Consider the following 18,311-nt stretch of genomic DNA (forward strand, 5'->3'; position numbering starts at 1 on the left):
GCAGCTGAATCAACTTTAGGAGATGGTCCTGGCACTTGCTGGACTTTCTTGGGCGCCCTGAAGACTTCTTCACAACAATTGAACCGCTCTCCTTGAAGTTCTTGATGATCCGATAAATGATTGATTTAGGTGCAATCTTACTGGCAGCCCTTTTTGTGCAAAGCAATGATGACTGCATGTGTTTCCTTGCAGGTAACCATGATTGACAGAGGAAGAACAATGATTCCAAGCACCACCCTCCTTTTGAAGCTTCCAGTCTGTTATTCGAACTCAATCAGCATGACAGAATGATCTCCAGCCTTGTCCTCGTCAACACTCACACCTGTGTTAATGAGAGAATCACTGACATGATGTCAGCTGATCCTTTTGTGGCAGGGCTGAAATGCTGTGGAAATGTTTTGGGGGGGGATTTAGTTCATTTGCATGGCAAAGAGGGACTTTGCAATTAATTTCAATTCATATGATCACTCTTCATAACATTCTGGAGTATATGCAAATTGCCATCATACAAACTGAGGCAGCAGAGTTTGTGAAAATTAATATTTGTGTCATTCTCAAAACTTTTGGCCACGACTGTAAAGCTCACCGCCATTGGACTCTGGAGCAGTGGAAACGTGTTCTCTGGAGTGATAAATCACACTTCACCATCTGGCTGTCTAACGGACGAATTTGGGTTTGGCGGATGCCAAGAGAATGCTACCAGCCCAAATGCATAGTGCCAACTGTAAAGTTTGGTGGAAGAGGAATAATGGTCTGGGGCTATTTTTCATGGTTCGGGCTAGGCCCCTTAGCTCCAGTGAAGGGAAATCTTAACACTACAGCATACAATGATATTCTAGGCGATTCTGTGCTTCCAACTTTGTGGCATCAGTTGGGGAAGGCCTTTTTCTGTTTCAGCATGACAATACGAGGTCCATACAGAAATGGTTTGTTGAAATCGGTATTGAAGAACTTGACTGGCCTGTACAAAGCCCTGACCTCAACCCCATCAAACATCTTTGGGATGAATTGGAACGCCTACTGTGAGCCAGGCCTAATCGCCGAACATCAGTGCCCGACCTCACTAATGCTTGTGGCTGATCGAAAGCAAGTCCCAGCAGCAATGTTCCAAGATCTAGTCGAAAGCTTTCTCAGAAGTGGATTGGAGGCTGTTATAGCAGCAAAGGGGGGACCAACACCATATTAATGCCCATGATTTTGGAATGAGATGTTCGACGAGCAGGTGTCCACATACTTTTGGTCATGTAGTGTGTATACTTCAGTACAGTACAAGACAGGGTTAGGTCTATTTGAAAATAACATTCAGGAAGTAAACTGAGATTCCTGAATTGAAAGTGACCCAACCTTTGTACAAGAGCTGGGTAAATAAACAAAGGGGTCATACATTTGAATAAGGTTGAGTGAGTCTACAGCTGCTATTCCTGACTCTACCTCTGTCTGTGAGGAGAGTTCCAGGTGTTTGTTGAGCATGTCTTCAGACTGAGAGAGCAGGGAGCCTGGCTCAGTGTTGCTGGAAAGGACACCGTTGCTGCTCTTTAGCCACACCGAGATCTGGGACAGAAACACATGACTTTTACTTTACTTTATTAGTTCCACAATTCAGTCAAATGCAGTCAACTGAAATACATGGACATTTACACACACATGAAAGCATTAGCAGTTGATCATAGGCTGTCAACTAGCCTTACTACACGTCTGAGAATGGGCTGTAATCTGACTTTAGATATGTTTAACTGGTCCTTTGTAGCTCAGTTGGTAAAGTATTGTGCTTGTTAACACCAGGGTAGTGGGTTCAATTCCTGCGACCATCCATGTGTAAAATGTATGCACGAATGACTCTAAGTTACTTTGGATAAAAGTGTCTGTTAAATTGAATATATACTTTTATTCACCTCTCCCATTGAGAGTGAATTATATTATAAAAAAATCTAACTTGCACATGCTTACCTCAACTCTGATTCCAGACCAGTGAGACATATTAAGAATCCCTATTCATTTAATAGCATCTCTGTGGGCCTAATACTAAAGATTTGTTTTACTTTTAAAATATATTTGGCAAACCTTTTAATGCGGCATAAACACAACCATTTGATTGTCAAACAATCATATCACAGGGCTCCTGTGTAAACCTGGCTACCTGCGCACATTCGTCCACTAAAATAATTCCCGCTGTCCCACATCCATACAATGCACTGTGCACCCACCATTTGACAAATGGAAAGAAACATCTGTTACGAAACACCAAAAAGTGTAATGAATGACATTCAGTGATTGTCATGCATTAATAATTACATTCATAATAATGCCTCATTCACATTAACCATAAGTGTAACGTTCGTCGTGAGGAATGGACCAAGGCGCAGCGGGTCGAGTGCTCATAATTCACTTTTAATGTGAACACTTATTAACAAAAAAATAAAATTTAAAAAATTTAAAAATTTTAAAAAAACAGTCTTGAAGGCAACATACAGCAAAACAAGAACAACCTCCCACAAAACCCCCATGAAAACAAACTCCTAATTATAGGACCTTCAATCAGAAGCAACGATTACCAGCTGCTTCCAATTGAAGGTCCAACCCCAATAAACTAAACATAGAACTACAATAGACTAGACAGAACTTAGAACTATACTAACATAGAACAATACAAAAAAAAAACTAATACATAAACCAAACACCCCTCTACATACACATACAACCCGAACCATATAAAACAAATACCAACCTGCCACGTCCTGACCAAACTACAACAACAAAATAACCCCTATACTGGTCAGGACGTGACAATAAGCACTCCGTTATGTTACGGCGGATGGCATTCATTTGTATGGGGACCGTCCACAACGGAGTGGAATCACAATGCCCATTTGCAGTTGAAGGCTCCGTTGCATACTTTGAATTTTTCCAAGATGTGCATCTTCTTCAGTCCAACCAGAGTCGGTTGAAGAATAGGAAGTTACCAAACCACAGAAGAAGATGAAAATATATTTTTGTTGATGGGTTTATGGGATAGATAGCAAGTTGTAAACAATTTCCCAGGTAGCCTAGTGGTTAGAGTGTTGGACTAGTAAGTGAAAGGTTGCAAGATCAAATCCCTGAGCTGACATGGTAAAAATCTGTTGTTCTGCCCCTGGACAAGGCCATTAACCCACTGTTCCTAAGCTGTCATTGAAAATAAGAATTTGTTCTTAACTGACTTGCCTAGTAAATAAAAGTAAGTTATAGTATGTTAAAAATAATACAATTTGGCTGTTAAGCACAATAAAGTACAAAAAAATGATTAAATTAAAAACTTGATGTAGAGCCTAATGAATGTGAATTTATGCGTCAACTGCTAACCAAGTGCCTCTCTGTCTTGGCCACTCATCTCTACCTTCGCGAATTGTCACTTTTATTGTCGACCCACACTGCATTTTGGAGAGTATTCCACACATTTTCAAGTCCATTCACAAATGTTTCATGTGACTGACATGTGATATTGATAAATTATAGTGTAATAGCCTACAGTTTTGTTGCCATCTTTGTTTTAATTATTGTGATAGTCTCATGTTTACCAGTACGGCGTATGGGCACTATTTATTTTGGCAGCTCAAAGGCATAATATAATGTAATTCAATAAAAATATACCTACGGGTTCATCCCAAATAGCACCCTTTTTCCTATATTGTGCACTACCTTTGACCAGAGCCCTATGGGTCCAAAGGTAGTGCACTATAAAGGGTATAGGGTGCCATTTGGGACAAATCGTAAGGCTTGTGTGTACCTTGTTGTGAAATTGTTAGGTTAGATTACTTGTTAGATATTACTGCATGGTCGGAACTAAAGCACAAGCATTTCGCTACACTCGCATTAACATGTGCTAACCATGTGTATGTGACAAATAAAAATTGATTTGATTTGATTTACCTTGTCTATGAGGTCCTCACATTGGGACACCAGCTGCTGTCTCTTGGCTGCCAGTGCTTGGTGAGCATGGCACTCCTGACTTAGAGCATCAACCCGGTCTCTGACATATTCCAGCATCCTCTTCACGCCTTCCACTTGGGTACTAGAAATATAATAAGAGGCATGTCTGCTGTGAAATGCTCCATGTAGTAATCATATTATCCGCAGTCTTGATCCATCCATCTATTAATATAAAGGCCTAGTTTGAACACACTGCATTGCATATAACAAGCATATTTGATTTCAGAATACAGTGATAGCAGTGACATCTTTACTATTGAAATCATATGTTACTCAAAATCTCTGTTTTGCTACACCAGTGAAAAGCAGTCTGTGGTGATTCTTGACAGCAGGTTTTAAACTTGACTAGGGTGGGGGTGAGGTTTTGAGTCTGAGGACTAAGGAGGTCCTAATATGGATGCCATATTACCTCCTTACCTCTGTGGTTTGGCCTTCTGTATTATGAGATGTCCTCTCTGAAGAGGGTCGGTGGCTGACTCTTTGATGCTTCGCAACAGGTCCTCGTGCTTTTTGGCCAACTCAGGCAACCATAGTGTCTGGGTCTTCAACCCCTTAAGTTTACTCTCAACAGTTCCCAGGACCTCAAAAGCCTGACAAAACAGTAATGAGAGGATAGGACAATATGCATTAAGTACTCATGTAAACATGATAGATGGTTCAGCAGAAGTCCTGAATAAATGTAATATTGCTCATTATAATAACAGTCACAATTCATGATGCAGTAGACGGCACAAATAGTATGTCCTTATTGTCCACTAGAGGGCACCATGTTCAAATCAAATTAAAGTCACTAGTTCCCTAGTCTTGTGTAGAGTACCTCAAAGACAGTTGTAAGCGCTTAGTACTGCAATAATAACTACTCTTCACATATTTGTCAGGCACATGATATCACATGTATAGTAGCTACCTTATTGGAACTACTAAAGAAGGCTTTCCTGAAGGTGATATGTAATACAAGCCTACAGTAGCCACACTAGGTACCTGGTTGGCACTGCTAAAGGGGTACAGGATTTGTACAGTATTCTAGCTACCTTGTTGGCATGCGAAAGGCAGCAGCACATGATATGTACATTAGGTCGTGTGAAATCATAACGCGTTGAAAGTAGCAGAATTGTTTGCGGTTGTTTTAATCTTCCTGCACGGACATGTTTGGATGGTCTGACTATATCCTCAAGTTTAGCCTCCATTTCTTTGTTAAAGCACACCTTATTGGCAGTGCTTAAGAAGGTTACAGTAACTATCTTGATGACACTGAAGGCATTTCTCTCCAGAAGGTTACATGTACACAAGCATAGATATAGAACAGTTTTATCTCTAGGTACACTAATCAGCAATTACCTTGGTGGCCCTGATAATCTACAGCCATCAGACATGTAGAGAAGGTACTGTACCTTGTTGCCACTGTTAAAGAAGCCGTTGCTCTCCTGTAGGTGATATGTATAGTTACACTAGCTACCTTCTACTGCTAATGCAGTACCTACTCTCCTAAGGGGGGTTTTGTATAGTAGTCAGTTGTGTCTGTACCGTGTTAGCGCTGCTGAAGAAGGAATTGCTCTCCTGTAGCTGTGCCAGCCGGCCCATCATGAGGTTCCAGAAGTGTTTGTGCAAGGCTTTGAGAGCCACACTTCTCTCAGAGACATGACCCATCTCAGCCTCAGCACAGCCCTCTGCTTCCCCCACTAGCAGCTCTGAAGCCTGGGCTAGCAGCTTCTCCACCAACACACTCCAGTCCTGCAGAACAGGACGCAAGCATGCACACACACACATGCACACACAGTGAATATTAGATTGGCTGTAGATCAAATATTTTTTCTATACTAAAGTCACTTAGCTGTCATGCTCATGGCCCTAGTATTATAATAGTCACACATATACAGTAAAATTGGACATGCCCTAATAAAGTTTGTTATAGCTTTGTTGTTTACTGTTGAAAATATCAGTCAATCACTTGGCAAATATGCCCCAAAGTGTATTCATATTTAAAGTATCATACCTTGGCTTTCTCTTCAAACTCTTTGTATTCCTGAAGGAGCTCTTCATTTTCTGTGAGAGCTGAGCCCAAATTATCTTTTTCAAAGTACAAGTCAGCTTTGTTTTTGAACCAGTGGGTTACCTGAATAAAATACCATACATTATAACTGCAGTCAGGGCATTACTGCATTTATACTTGGGTACTTATGTAAATGATTTCAAAGGAAGAGTTTTATGCTGCATGACTGCTCTTCCTTACACTAAGAAGTAGATAGAATATTAAACCCAGAGGCATCTGTACTCCCATCATCTTAACACATGACCCCATATGGCTCAACAAGCCAGAAGGTATTATATATTTCTCGGTAGAACATTTGTTTCTACTCTACATGGGGGCAGGCAACTCATGATGAGTTCAGATTTCAGATAGGTGAAAGTTTTAAGTCAAAAGGAGATTTCTGACACGGATTGATCTTAGATAGACATTTCCTGACAGTGTGTGACTCACTTCCTGTTCCTGGCGATCCCATTGGTAGATGTTAAGGATCACTTCCAGGTCAAGGAGCTGCTGCTTCATGTGTTGATCCACCTGTCTCCTCCTGTCCTGCAGTATCTCCATCAGACTTTCCACCCGGCCATAGCTGCTGTCAGCCCCTCTCAACGCCTCACTCCTCTGAAGACCATCCTCAGTCTGGAACTCTCTCAGGAAGTCTAGAAGATCACGACTCTTGTTCAGAACCAACATTGACTTCTCCAGGAGGCCTGGGGAAAGAGAGAGGGAAGGGGAGGTGTCGACGACAGAGGAGAAAGAGAGAAAGAAAGCGATAGAGAAAGAGGGAGAGGTTTATTTACTATTACTTGGAGGCATTACATAGTCAGTGCCAATAGCAGCAAAAATCTGAATTATGTGATACCATTGACAAGTTTCTCATTAGAAAGACTCTCTTGTTTAGAACCAGCATTGACTTCTCCAGTAGACCCGAGGGACAGATATGGGCCAGAATAAGAAAAGATGATTACATGTGCACATACAACGTCTTTGAGCAGGTGCTGGAAATCAAAACAATATGGACCTGATGAAAACCTAAGTAGTCAAAACGTTATCACCAACATACCACATGGGATCATAGATTGTAGTGTGCAGAATCTCTTTTTTCATTTGCAAAAGATATGTGCCAAAACACAAATAATTAATGAATTAATCCAGCTTTGGGCCGTGTAAATACAGCCATCCTAGATCAATTTGTATAGTAAGTAAGGTGTCTCGCACTACAGTGTAATCTCTCATCAAATATGATCATGAGAATGACAGTACTTGTTTATATTACCGTTACGATGTCATATAACACCATGGTCCCTTTCTCCTTCAGCAGCCTCAACCAGCTAGCTTTTAGTTTATTGTGCTGTTGATATAACATGAAGCCCACTCATTCTCACATCTGACAGATATCTATCTCTTCATTACGTCTCAGTGCCTTGGAGACTGAAAGGAAGGGTAAAATCATCTTTCAGGAACTTTAAGAGGAGAATGATTCACTCAAGGGAGGGCAGAGGTGAACTGAATGACTGCCAGGATCAGACTGAGGTTGTGTATCATCTACCAGACATCTGGAACAGTGATCCAGAAGTCATTACTCTAAGGGGATTTGACAAAGGGAATAAATACAGAATTTCTCCAAGGGAGGCTGTACTATAGGTGTATCAACATAATACCCACCTCTCTTCATAACACTGTGTTTCATGAGCAGCTCTTTCAGACACTCCGCATCTGCCAGCTCCTGCTCTCTGCTCTGGAACTCTTCTGCCTCATCTATTCTGATAGCAAACTGAAGGAGGTGGAGGAAGACATAGTTCATCTATCTGTATAGTTAGACAACAGTGAAGGAGGTAGAGGAAGACATAGTTAATCTATCTGTATAGTAAGACAACAGTGAAGGAGGTGGAGGAAGACAGTCAATCTATCTGTATAGTTAGACAACAGTGAAGGAGGTAGAGGAAGACAGTTAATCTATCTGTATAGTTAGACAACAGTGAAGGAGGTGGAGGAAGACATAGTTCTGTATAGTTAGACAACAGTGAAGGAAGACATAGTTAATATATCTGTATAATTAGACAACAGTGAAGGAGGTAGTGGAAGACATAGTTAATCTATCTGTATAGTTAGACAACAGTGAAGGAGGTAGAGGAAGACATAATGAATCTATCTGTATAGTTAGACAACAGTGAAGGAGGTGGAGGAAGACAGCATTAATCTATCTGTATAGTTAGACAACAGTGAAGGAGGTGGAGGAAGACATAATTCATCTATCTGTATAGTTAGACAACAGTGAAGGAAGACATAGTTAATATATCTGTATAGTTAGACAACAGTGAAGGAGGTAGAGGAAGACATAGTTAATCTATCTGTATAGTAAGACAACAGTGAAGGAGGTGGAGGAAGACAGTATTAATCTATCTGTATAGTTAGACAACAGTGAAGGAGGTGGAGGAAGACAGTCAATCTATCTGTATAGTTAGACAACAGTGAAGGAGGTAGAGGAAGACATAGTTAATCTATCTGTATAGTTAGACAACAGTGAAGGAGGTGGAGGAAGACATAGTAAATCTATCTGTATAGTTAGACAACAGTGAAGGAAGACATAGTTAATATATCTGTATAATTAGACAACAGTGAAGGAGGTAGTGGAAGACATAGTTAATCTATCTGTATAGTAAGACAACAGTGAAGGAGGTAGAGGAAGACATAGTTAATCTATCTGTATAGTTAGACAACAGTGAAGTAGGTGGAGGAAGACAGCATTAATATATCTGTATAGTTAGACAACAGTGTAATTTAGCCTAGTATGTGCTCTGGGTTTGCACATTTATTCATGGAGATCTCCAAAGGCTTCGTACATTCACAATAGATTTAATAAAGAAGTAAAACATTGAAAAAGGAACACTGTTTGGTCAGTGATGAAACATGTAAAAGGACAGACAGTACAAACAGTTCTGCTATTTGTTTAATTCTCAGTCACATCCACAGTGAGGTTATCCAGGGGGAACCATCTGCTTCCTTTATCTTTCACACTTCCACTCCTCATGTTTCATAATCATCACATCAACTCTAATGTGTCTGCTTTGTGTGGCAGCACCCAGGGTGGCCAGCCGATAGAGCCTGGTTAAATTACAGTACATAGGCCTACAATATCACAAAATGCAACGTTCTTGCTCTGTCTGTGGAATGATGGCATGGAAACTGCACCATTGTGACACATTGGCAGTAAATTCCCCTGATATCTAATTGCAGTAAAAACAGCCCCTTCTCAGTTACAATGTTATCTACCGGAAAAAATCATATATCTTTATTTTCCAGTACGTAGACACAAATGCTAACAAAGCTGATAAAACAATGAGCTGTTTTCTTTTGTCTTTTGAAGCAAACTTCAGAGGAGGAAACAGACGCACTTTAACAACACAGTAATAACAAAACAACACTGGATTCTGTGTTGATAGCTATCATGCCATTTTATATTTCCTCCAACAAACAAAATAATGAAAAACAAACTTTCCATTTCAGAACCGCAGGACTGGTTGAAATTCCACTTTGTAACAGGCTTAGTGCAATGAAAACCCCTGTGGCATAGCCTACATGTACATGAACTGAAAAACAGCTTTGATCTGTTAGGGTCTATGTCTGGTCTATGTATGCTCCATGTGTGTTCTATGTAGCTATAGTGTAGCTATAACAGTCTGTTTATTAGCCTGGCCAATACATCAAGTGCCCCGTCAAAGAACTCTTGAGGCCAGGTGTAGCAGTGAGGAGCACTTCTCTAGCAGTGAGCTCAGGGTCTATGTATGGTCTATGTAGCTAGAACATCTCCCTTCTGTTAGCCTACCTACCTCGAGAGCCCTGTCGAAGAACTCTGAGGCCAGGTGTAGCAGCGACCGGCGCTTCTCTAGCAGTGAGATCAGGGTTCTCCAGGCATCGCTCAGCGAGACAGCCATGGCCTCATACACCTCCACTTCATCTTCCTTCTCTGCTGTCCTGTCTGCCTCCTCCAGCAAGGCCCACACGCCTGCCTCATGTTTCTGGAAAGAGAGAAGTCTCTAAAATATACTGTAGCTAGTTCATTCAAGTATCTTCTCTGCATTATACAGGCCTCCTTTTTTGGATTTACACTCATGTTTCTGACACAGAGGCATTAGAGCACTGCCTTATTAAAAATTGTAGACTTGCATGTAAATCAACATTGTAAATGGACCGGGTTTTTTTGCCGGCTACATTCTTATTAGCACACTGCCTTACAACAGGCTGGCACCAATATGTACATACAGTGAGCTCCAAAAGTATTGGGACAGTGACACATTTTGGGATGTTTTGGTTCTGTACCCCATCACTTTGGATTTTATGATATATGATGTATTTTCATCCATATCAGGTAAACCATTTAGAAATTATAGCACTTTTTGTGTATTGTCCCCCCATTTTAGGGGACCAAACGTTTTGAAACAAATTCACTTGTGTACTAAATCAGTAAAAAGTGAAGTATTTGGTCCAATAGTCATAGCATGCAATGACTACATCAAGCTTGTGACTCTACAAATTTGTTGGATGCATTTTCTGTTTGTTTTGATTGTATTTCAGATTATTTTGTGCCCAATAGAAATGAATGGAAATTCATGAATTGTGTCACTTTGGAGTCACTTTTGTTGAATACAATATGTTTCTAAACACGTCTACATTAATGTGGATGCTACCATGATTACGGATAATTCTGAATGAATCGTGAATAATGATGAATGATACATTTACAGAGGCATAAATATCATACCCACAAAAACAATTCTAAACTCCCCTGTTATTGTAATGGTGAGAGGGTTAGCATGTCTTGGGGGTATGATATTTGTGCGTCTGTAACTTTATCACTCATCATTATTCATGATTCATTCAGGACTAGCCGTAATCATGGTAGCATCCACATTAATGTAGACGTGTTTAGAAACATATTGTATTTTTATTTACAATAAAAGTCTGTCTGCACATTCACCTCATAGTCATTGTATCAATTCAAATCCAAAGCGCTAGAGTACAGAGCCAAAACAATTTTAAAAAATGTGTCCCTGTCCCAATACTTTTGGAGGTCACTGTATATTACACGGTCGTTGAGTACAATACTGACATTCTCTGATAAGGACACGTTGTTTAAAAAACATAAAATGACCATATACTTGCATGTAAATCAACATTGTTAATGGAGCGATTCATTGACATTTTGTTCAATTGCACTATTGTAAGATACACATTTGAAATGTTCAAAGCCTTGCTATGTGATTGCTGCTGGTAAGCTGAATTAAAAGCAGTGGATAAACCAAGGACACGGTGCATTTGGATGCAAATCTTTTTTGGATTGTTTTTGTGATAAAACCTCTCTTTAACTAGAGGGGTTGTTCAGGGGTTTAAATCTGTAGTTACTCTGATGTCTTAATGGAAAATGACATTTTGCTCATTTAGCAGACACTCTTATCCAGAGCTACCTACAGGAGCTTAGGGGTTAGTGCCTTGCTCAAGGGCACATCGACAGATTTTCTACCTAGTCAGCCCGGGGATTCAAACCAGCGACATTCCGGTTGCTGGCCCAACGCTCTTAACCGCTATGCTACCGGAACGTTTACATGAATAATATAAACTGTTCACATGCTTATGCCAATAATATCATTGTTGTATAAAATAAGACGTAACATGCTCAGCACTCAGACATAACTAACTCCTGACAGTAGGTGGCAACAGTAATGAATGGCCTGGATCTAAATAGCCATTGTCTATATCAAGGCTGGGGGAAAAAGCTTTGAGTGGAAATAATATAAATCAACGTTGCTGCTATGAACATTCCACCTTCCACCGAGGCAATGTAAGTGACTGAATAAGTTTCATGTTCCATCTCTGAGACAAGAAATGCATTGATGGTGTCTCAACGAGATATAGTCAATTGTGCCGAAAATCACAATATACACAATAATGTTGTGCCGAAAATCTCCCACCTTCCAGAATCCCCCCCCCCCCCCCACGTGAACGCACACAAACTAAATTCTTCATTGCTGCGACTTGCTTGCTAATTGAGATTTCTGATCACGTTAGGCTGTGTTTAATAAAAAAAAAATTATGTCGGTTTGATGGCGGGGGAGGCACTAGTAATGTCTGCAGTTTTCGGTTTGGCCATTTGTTTCAAGTGTATTAGTCTATAAATAAATATCTTTACCAAAATTTGTCATCTCTCCCATGTCTTATTCGACAAGTAGTTGTTCTGAAATGTTTATTGCCTACATTTATGTTTAATATAACACACATACATTAATTATTCATTTCGGTTGCCTATCCTGACGTGAAGTTTGTTCTACATCATATTAGTTATAGGAATGAAGAAGAAATACTACAACGAGAATGAGAAGTATGTACTTCTTTTTCTCCTGTCCCGGTACCAATCAGGCCCAACCCTGAACAGGCGTGTTCAGGATGGTACGGCCACAAGCATATCTTTTTTTACCCCCGTTTTCTCCCTGAATTAGGTCCCTTGGCTAATCTCTGCAACTCCTCAATGGGCTCAGGAGAGGTGAAGGTCGAATCATGTGTCCTCCAAAACATGGCCGCCTACTTCTTAGCACACTGCTTTCTTAACCCGGATGTCAGCCGCACCAACGTGTCGGAGGAAACACCGTTTGACTGACGACCGGAGTCAGCTTGCAGAGCACAATGAGCCAAGAAAACCCTCCCCTACCCCAGACCAATTGTGCACCATCCAACGGGAATCCTGGTCAGTGGGATCGAACCCCAGGCTGTAGTGGCACCTCTGCACTGCGGTGCAGTGCTTTTGACCACTGCACCACCCAGGACCCCCTTAGTGGTGACATCTATTTCCAATGAGAGGATTACCTTGAGTTTGATCTGGAGCTGCTCGTGTTCATGCAGTAGTTTCTTGGTTTCATCCTGGTTGCTGCCGATCTCCAGCAGGTTGGGATTGGCTTCAGTCAACTGCAGCTGCACCAGTGCCTCACACTACAAAACACACAGTGATTGTTTTCTCCCTTTTGCTGTCAGTACATATTTAAGCAATACGACACGTCGGGGGTTTGTGGTATATGGCCAATATACCACAGCTAAGAGCTGTTCTTATGTATGAGGAGTGCCTGGATACAGCCCTTAGCCATGGTATATTGGCCATATACCACAAACCCCAGATGTGCCTTATTGCTATTACTGGTTACCAATGTAATTAGAGCAGTAAAAATAAATGTTTTGTCATACCCGTGGTATACCACGGCTATCAGCCAATCAGCATTCAGGGCTTGAACCAACCTGTTTATAATTATTACTATACTTCAGGAGTAAACGGCCTGTCTGTATCCATTGGAACAATCTTTGATACTAAGTATCAAAGAGACTCAAAGTTAGACCAGCAGGAAGCCGATGTCTGTTTGTGTTTCCCTGCCAAGGCCATGTAACATGTTGTTTATAATCCGACTGCGAGCAGGGCAGGTTGGTGTAATGTTATGACCTGTGGGCACCCACATGGTCCTCCTGTGAACTTCAGTGTAAACAGAGTATGGAAATGTCGTCCGCAATGTGGGGCTCCTTTTCCAATATATTGTGCTGTCCCGGGAACGCAATTAGTGACTGCGTCCCAAATGGCACCCTATTCCCTATATAGTGCACTACTTTTCACAGAGCTCTATGGACCCTGTTCAAAAGTAGTGCACTATATAGAGAATAGGGTGCCATTTGGAACATATCCCAGGACAATGTCAATCCATTAAACTGAGGTATTCATTTAATGTAATGACTTACTGATACTGCTCTGGGTGACACACATTAACTTAAAGCCAAGCTTTTCGTGGAAGTGTCAAACTGAGCGTAAAAAGCTCCAACAGCTATTGCTGTAGCCTATATGACAGTATTACTACATAATGCCTGTATATATTTGGAAAGACGGGACAGTACTTGATTTGTCAATGACAACCGTGGTTGTAACAGCTACAAAGTGTTCATACTAGGCAGTGTGAGGATCACCAACAACTGTTAAACTACATTACAAGATTTATACATAGTGTCACACTCATTACAGTAGCCTGTTGTTTCAGATGTAAGGAAACTTTCACTGAGACAATAATTCATATGTCAATGACAGCGGTGGTTAGTTATGTGGTTACAGCCATAGAGTGTACATGGGCCCTGGAACTGGGACGTGCTGGAGGTGGAGATTAGGCCTATTTCCTACTCTGCATGCTTTGCCCTTTAATCATTGCATGCATTAGATTGCAGCCGTGGCAGTTACTTTAAAGGGGACTCAGGGGAACGCCGTTACCATTACCCCCTTCACGACCAAATTGGTCAGCAAAATTGGCGCCAGAGGATACAACAGAGGACAACAAACATATCTCTCTTCAAACAAAACATAGGCTTTTCCTTCTCTAGTAGGAATATTAATTAATACTTGAAAACAATCTCCTTTCAGTGTTTTATCATATCTAATATCTTGTACATTTGAACTTTCCCACATATTACCATGTATTTACCACATATTTACCATGTATTTACCATGTATTTGACTGCCATGTGGGAAAAGAAAACAAAGACCTACCTAATGTCAGTTGTCTTATTATCACTACTGTGGGAAAGCCCTGCAGGGCCGCCTACATGTTGAGATGTACGGCCCTAGTGTGTGAGGCATTGAGATAAGCCTGCTGGTTTGGCTGGGAACTAGTCCTATAAGCATAATGGACAAACAGAGAGAGCTATTGACATCCCAGGATACTAGCTTTAACAATGTGGACTATGCAAGCTTGTGACATCATTGACAACATTAAATGCCTTTCTCTGGTTGTGTCTCAAATGGCTATATTCCCTATATACTGTAGGCTAGTGCACTACTTTTGACAAGACCCTTAGTCATAAGTAGTGCACTATGAAGGGAATAGGGTGACATTTGGGAAAGATACTTTAATAGCAGCATCACTTTGGAAAGAAAGAGATCGATGGATGATCACTGTGAGGTCAGTGTCAGTCAGATTCAGACAGATCAATAATCTATTTTGACAGGCACTGATTCATTACCAGTCCTTGTTGTTATATAGACATGACACTATAGTAATATTAGACAACATTTCTGTTAAAAATGCCTGGAAAGATTGATCTTCTCCATCTCCATCATTGTGGAGTGAACGACCATTTCTGACCAAAGAAGTGTTCTGAGAGGCATATATCTAAGCCCTCCTGTTCTGTTCACCTGAGATATCAACAAACTGAAAAATAATAATTGGGTTTTATATAAGGCTTTTCAAGGACTGAAATACGCTTAAAAAGACAACTAAAGACAGCCTAAGCAACCCAAAGACACAACTGAAGAACATTTTAGGAGTTTGGTACCTTGAACACAGTAACAATAATCTGAGAATCGCCAGCCTGTACAGCGATAGTGCTGATTGTTGTTGTCGCAGCAGGTTGACCTTTAGTGTCACTTTCGTTGGACATTGTCTCCCCCGTCCAAACTTAACTTCATAAAGTATAAGATGAGCTTTACAGCCCCTACTGTCCACTCTCTTCTCTCTGGATCCTGCAAATCCTAGTCTCTGTCCTGTTCTCTCATTTCAGTCTCTGGGTGCTTCCAAACTCAACAGTCCTTCAATATTTCCTTTGAAGATAGAGTGACCAAGCAAAAAATGGCAGTAGAGAGACCCCTCTGTCCCCTCATCCATCCAACAGGCGCAAAAACAATCCAGTTGGAAGGTGTATGTTTCAACAGCGGTGTTATATCCCCCTTCCACTCCCTCCAGTCCCACAGCCGAGCCACAGCACAACAGATCAGAGCCACTAGCATCAAAGTACTGACTGAAGCTCAACAAGCAGGAGACACAGAGCAGAGTGAAGTTGACAGGGCAGAACACGGCTGGCCAGTGTGTTAAAAATAGAACTATCCTCTAGGATTATCACACTGTGCTGTGCTGGAAGCCATTTGACACACCCCTAGTTTGGCGGCGCCGCTCCACTCTGGTCTATCTGCACAACCCTCCCCTCTCCCTGCCTGCCTCTCTCCCAGTCCCACTCGGCCCCTCTTTATCCTCTCCTGCCTCCCTCATACACAGACTAGGATTGCACGATATATCGGTGAACATATCGGAATCGGCCGACACCGATATGTTCACCGATATATCGTGCATTCCTAGTCTGTGTATGAGGGAGGCATTAGCTAAAAATGCCAACATCGGTATTGGCTGATGTCTAGTTTAACGCCGATGTGCAAAACCGATGTCAAAGCTGACGTGCATACCTATATAATGTAGGTAGGTACTTGACGTAATGACAATCTAGAGGAAAAAGAAACGCACACCTATTTAGGCGAGGTGCTGGCTAGCGGAGTGGAAAACTTGAACAATATACAAAAAACAAATGGATAGCATACGATCATAGATTCAATTTAGACTACATAAGCCTACAAACAATTACAATGGCAAAGTCACAATAATCACAAGAATGGCTTCAGATCAAAGTCTACGTTGAGACCGAAGGGAGCAAGAGTCTTTAAATTAAAGATCCATCAGTCTCTCGTTTTGACAATAAATTATCAAGGTCACCCCCTCTCCTAGGGAGGGTGACATGTTCGATGCCAATATAACGCAGAGACGAAATCGAGTGGTTTGCTTCCAAAAAGTGGGCCGCAACTGGGTAAGTCGAGTTTTTGCACCTAATGGTGCTACGATGCTCTGAGATACATACTTTTAATTCAAGCTTTGTCTTACCCACATATTTTTTACCACAAGGACAAGTTATAAGAAATAACTGCCTTAGTGGAGCACGTAATAACACCTTTGATAGGGATCAGTTTCCCTTTTTGGGGGTGTTTGAAGGATCTACATTTATAAGTGCCATTGCATTGAGCACAGCCATTACACTTGTAATTTCCATCCAGTAATGACGCCACGTAATATTTTGTGCTACACGTGCAACACAGCATTCCTAACCTAGCTCACATCTGCTGTGTGGATCAAGCAGTCAACAAGTCGAGCAGTCATTTGAAAGAGTAATCAAATTTGACAATCAACCGTTCTCTGTCGTGGGTGATGTTGGCTTTCACCAACTGGTCGAGCACCGGTACACATTACCAAGTGCGCTATTTTTCAGATGTTGCCCTACCGAAGTTACACAGTAATAGCGTCACTGCTAGTAGCTTCACGACATACATACTATGGAACGCCGTTTGGCTCTTTGCGTGTCAAAAAAGATACAGTAGCACTGTCATAGCTGTACAAAAAAGTCTGCAAACAAGCAAACACGGCCATGAACGATGTGTTTTCAATACTGCGTTGGTAATAAAGCATAATTTCTTTGACTGCAACTTCTGGGGTAGCTAGCGTTAGCTTGGTACCTAGCTAGCACCAATACAACCAGCCTGAAAACAATGACCAGTAGAAACTGCAGTTATTTTCATTATTCTTAGCAATGACAATGCTGGGACAATTGTGCGCCGCCCTATGGGACTCCCAATCACGGCCGGATGTGATACAGTCTGGATTCGAACCATGGACTGTAGTGACGCCTCTTGCATTGAGATGCAGTGACTTAGACCGCTGCGTCCATGTGTGTGTTAACTATTTAACTGTACTAGAATGCTTAAAAGGCCGCTAAAATGTTTAATATCGGTATCGGCTTTTTTTGGCAAGGAAAATATTGGATATCGGTATCGGCCAAAAATGTCATATTGTTGCATCACTAACAAAGACAACCCCACATAGGCACCAGTCCATCCATGGAATATCATATTGGTAGGCCTATCTATCTTCCAATAGATGGGAAAATACCCTGTGAGTTGTCATAGCTGGACAGATTTTTATCTTGCTTCTCTAGGTCTGTGAATACGTTTTTCCATTGGTGTCCCCTCTACATGACTGTGAGTCGCTTTAGATAAAGGCGTCTGCTAAATGGCATTTATAATTATTATTATATTATTACAGACAAAAGCCAAGCACACTTCACACTGGTATGCTGCACTAGTGTTTAAGTATCTTTTAAGAGAGAGAAAAGGTCACACTCTCACTGGCTGACTGCTTCTAATTAACACTACCTTGCCTGGCTGGCTAGATACCCCCTTTAGACACAGGCAATACTTGGTGTCCCCTCTACATGATGTAATTCAAAAAGCCACATTTTGTCACGCCCTGATCTGTTTCACCTGTCTTTGTGCTTGTCTCCACCCCCTCCAGGTGTCGCCCATCTTCCCCTGTGTACTTATACCTGGGTTCTCTGTTTGTCTATTGCCAGTTCGCCTTGTTTGTCAAGTCAACCAGCGTTTTTGTCTCAGCTCCTGCTTTTCCGCAGTCTCTCTTTTCTCGCCCTCCTGGTTTTG

General features: G+C 41.3%; 1 protein-coding gene across 5 annotated transcripts in view; it reads right to left on the reverse strand.

Moving 5' to 3' along the window:
- Positions 1-18,311, reverse strand: part of LOC115155653 (coiled-coil domain-containing protein 141) — a 66,149-nt gene that overhangs the window by 40,602 nt on the left and 7,236 nt on the right. For 2 of the 5 annotated variants that reach the window (XM_029702497.1, XM_029702496.1), the window contains exons 1-10: positions 15,338-15,924; positions 12,848-12,970; positions 9,820-10,008; positions 7,655-7,763; positions 6,446-6,699; positions 5,960-6,079; positions 5,491-5,697; positions 4,384-4,556; positions 3,907-4,048; positions 1,432-1,551 (exon numbers count right to left, since the gene is read on the reverse strand). In XM_029702497.1, the coding sequence (XP_029558357.1) occupies positions 1,432-1,551; positions 3,907-4,048; positions 4,384-4,556; positions 5,491-5,697; positions 5,960-6,079; positions 6,446-6,699; positions 7,655-7,763; positions 9,820-10,008; positions 12,848-12,970; positions 15,338-15,442 (1,542 nt within the window). In that variant the 5' untranslated portion in view covers positions 15,443-15,924. Of the gene's footprint in view, positions 1-1,431; positions 1,552-3,906; positions 4,049-4,383; positions 4,557-5,490; positions 5,698-5,959; positions 6,080-6,445; positions 6,700-7,654; positions 7,764-9,819; positions 10,009-12,847; positions 12,971-15,337; positions 15,927-18,311 lie in introns of those variants that run through there. The other 3 variants (XM_029702498.1, XM_029702500.1, XM_029702499.1) reach the window with 3 other exon arrangements.

This window comes from Salmo trutta, chromosome 20 (assembly GCF_901001165.1).
Source record: "Salmo trutta chromosome 20, fSalTru1.1, whole genome shotgun sequence".
Classification (NCBI taxonomy): domain Eukaryota; kingdom Metazoa; phylum Chordata; class Actinopteri; order Salmoniformes; family Salmonidae; genus Salmo; species Salmo trutta.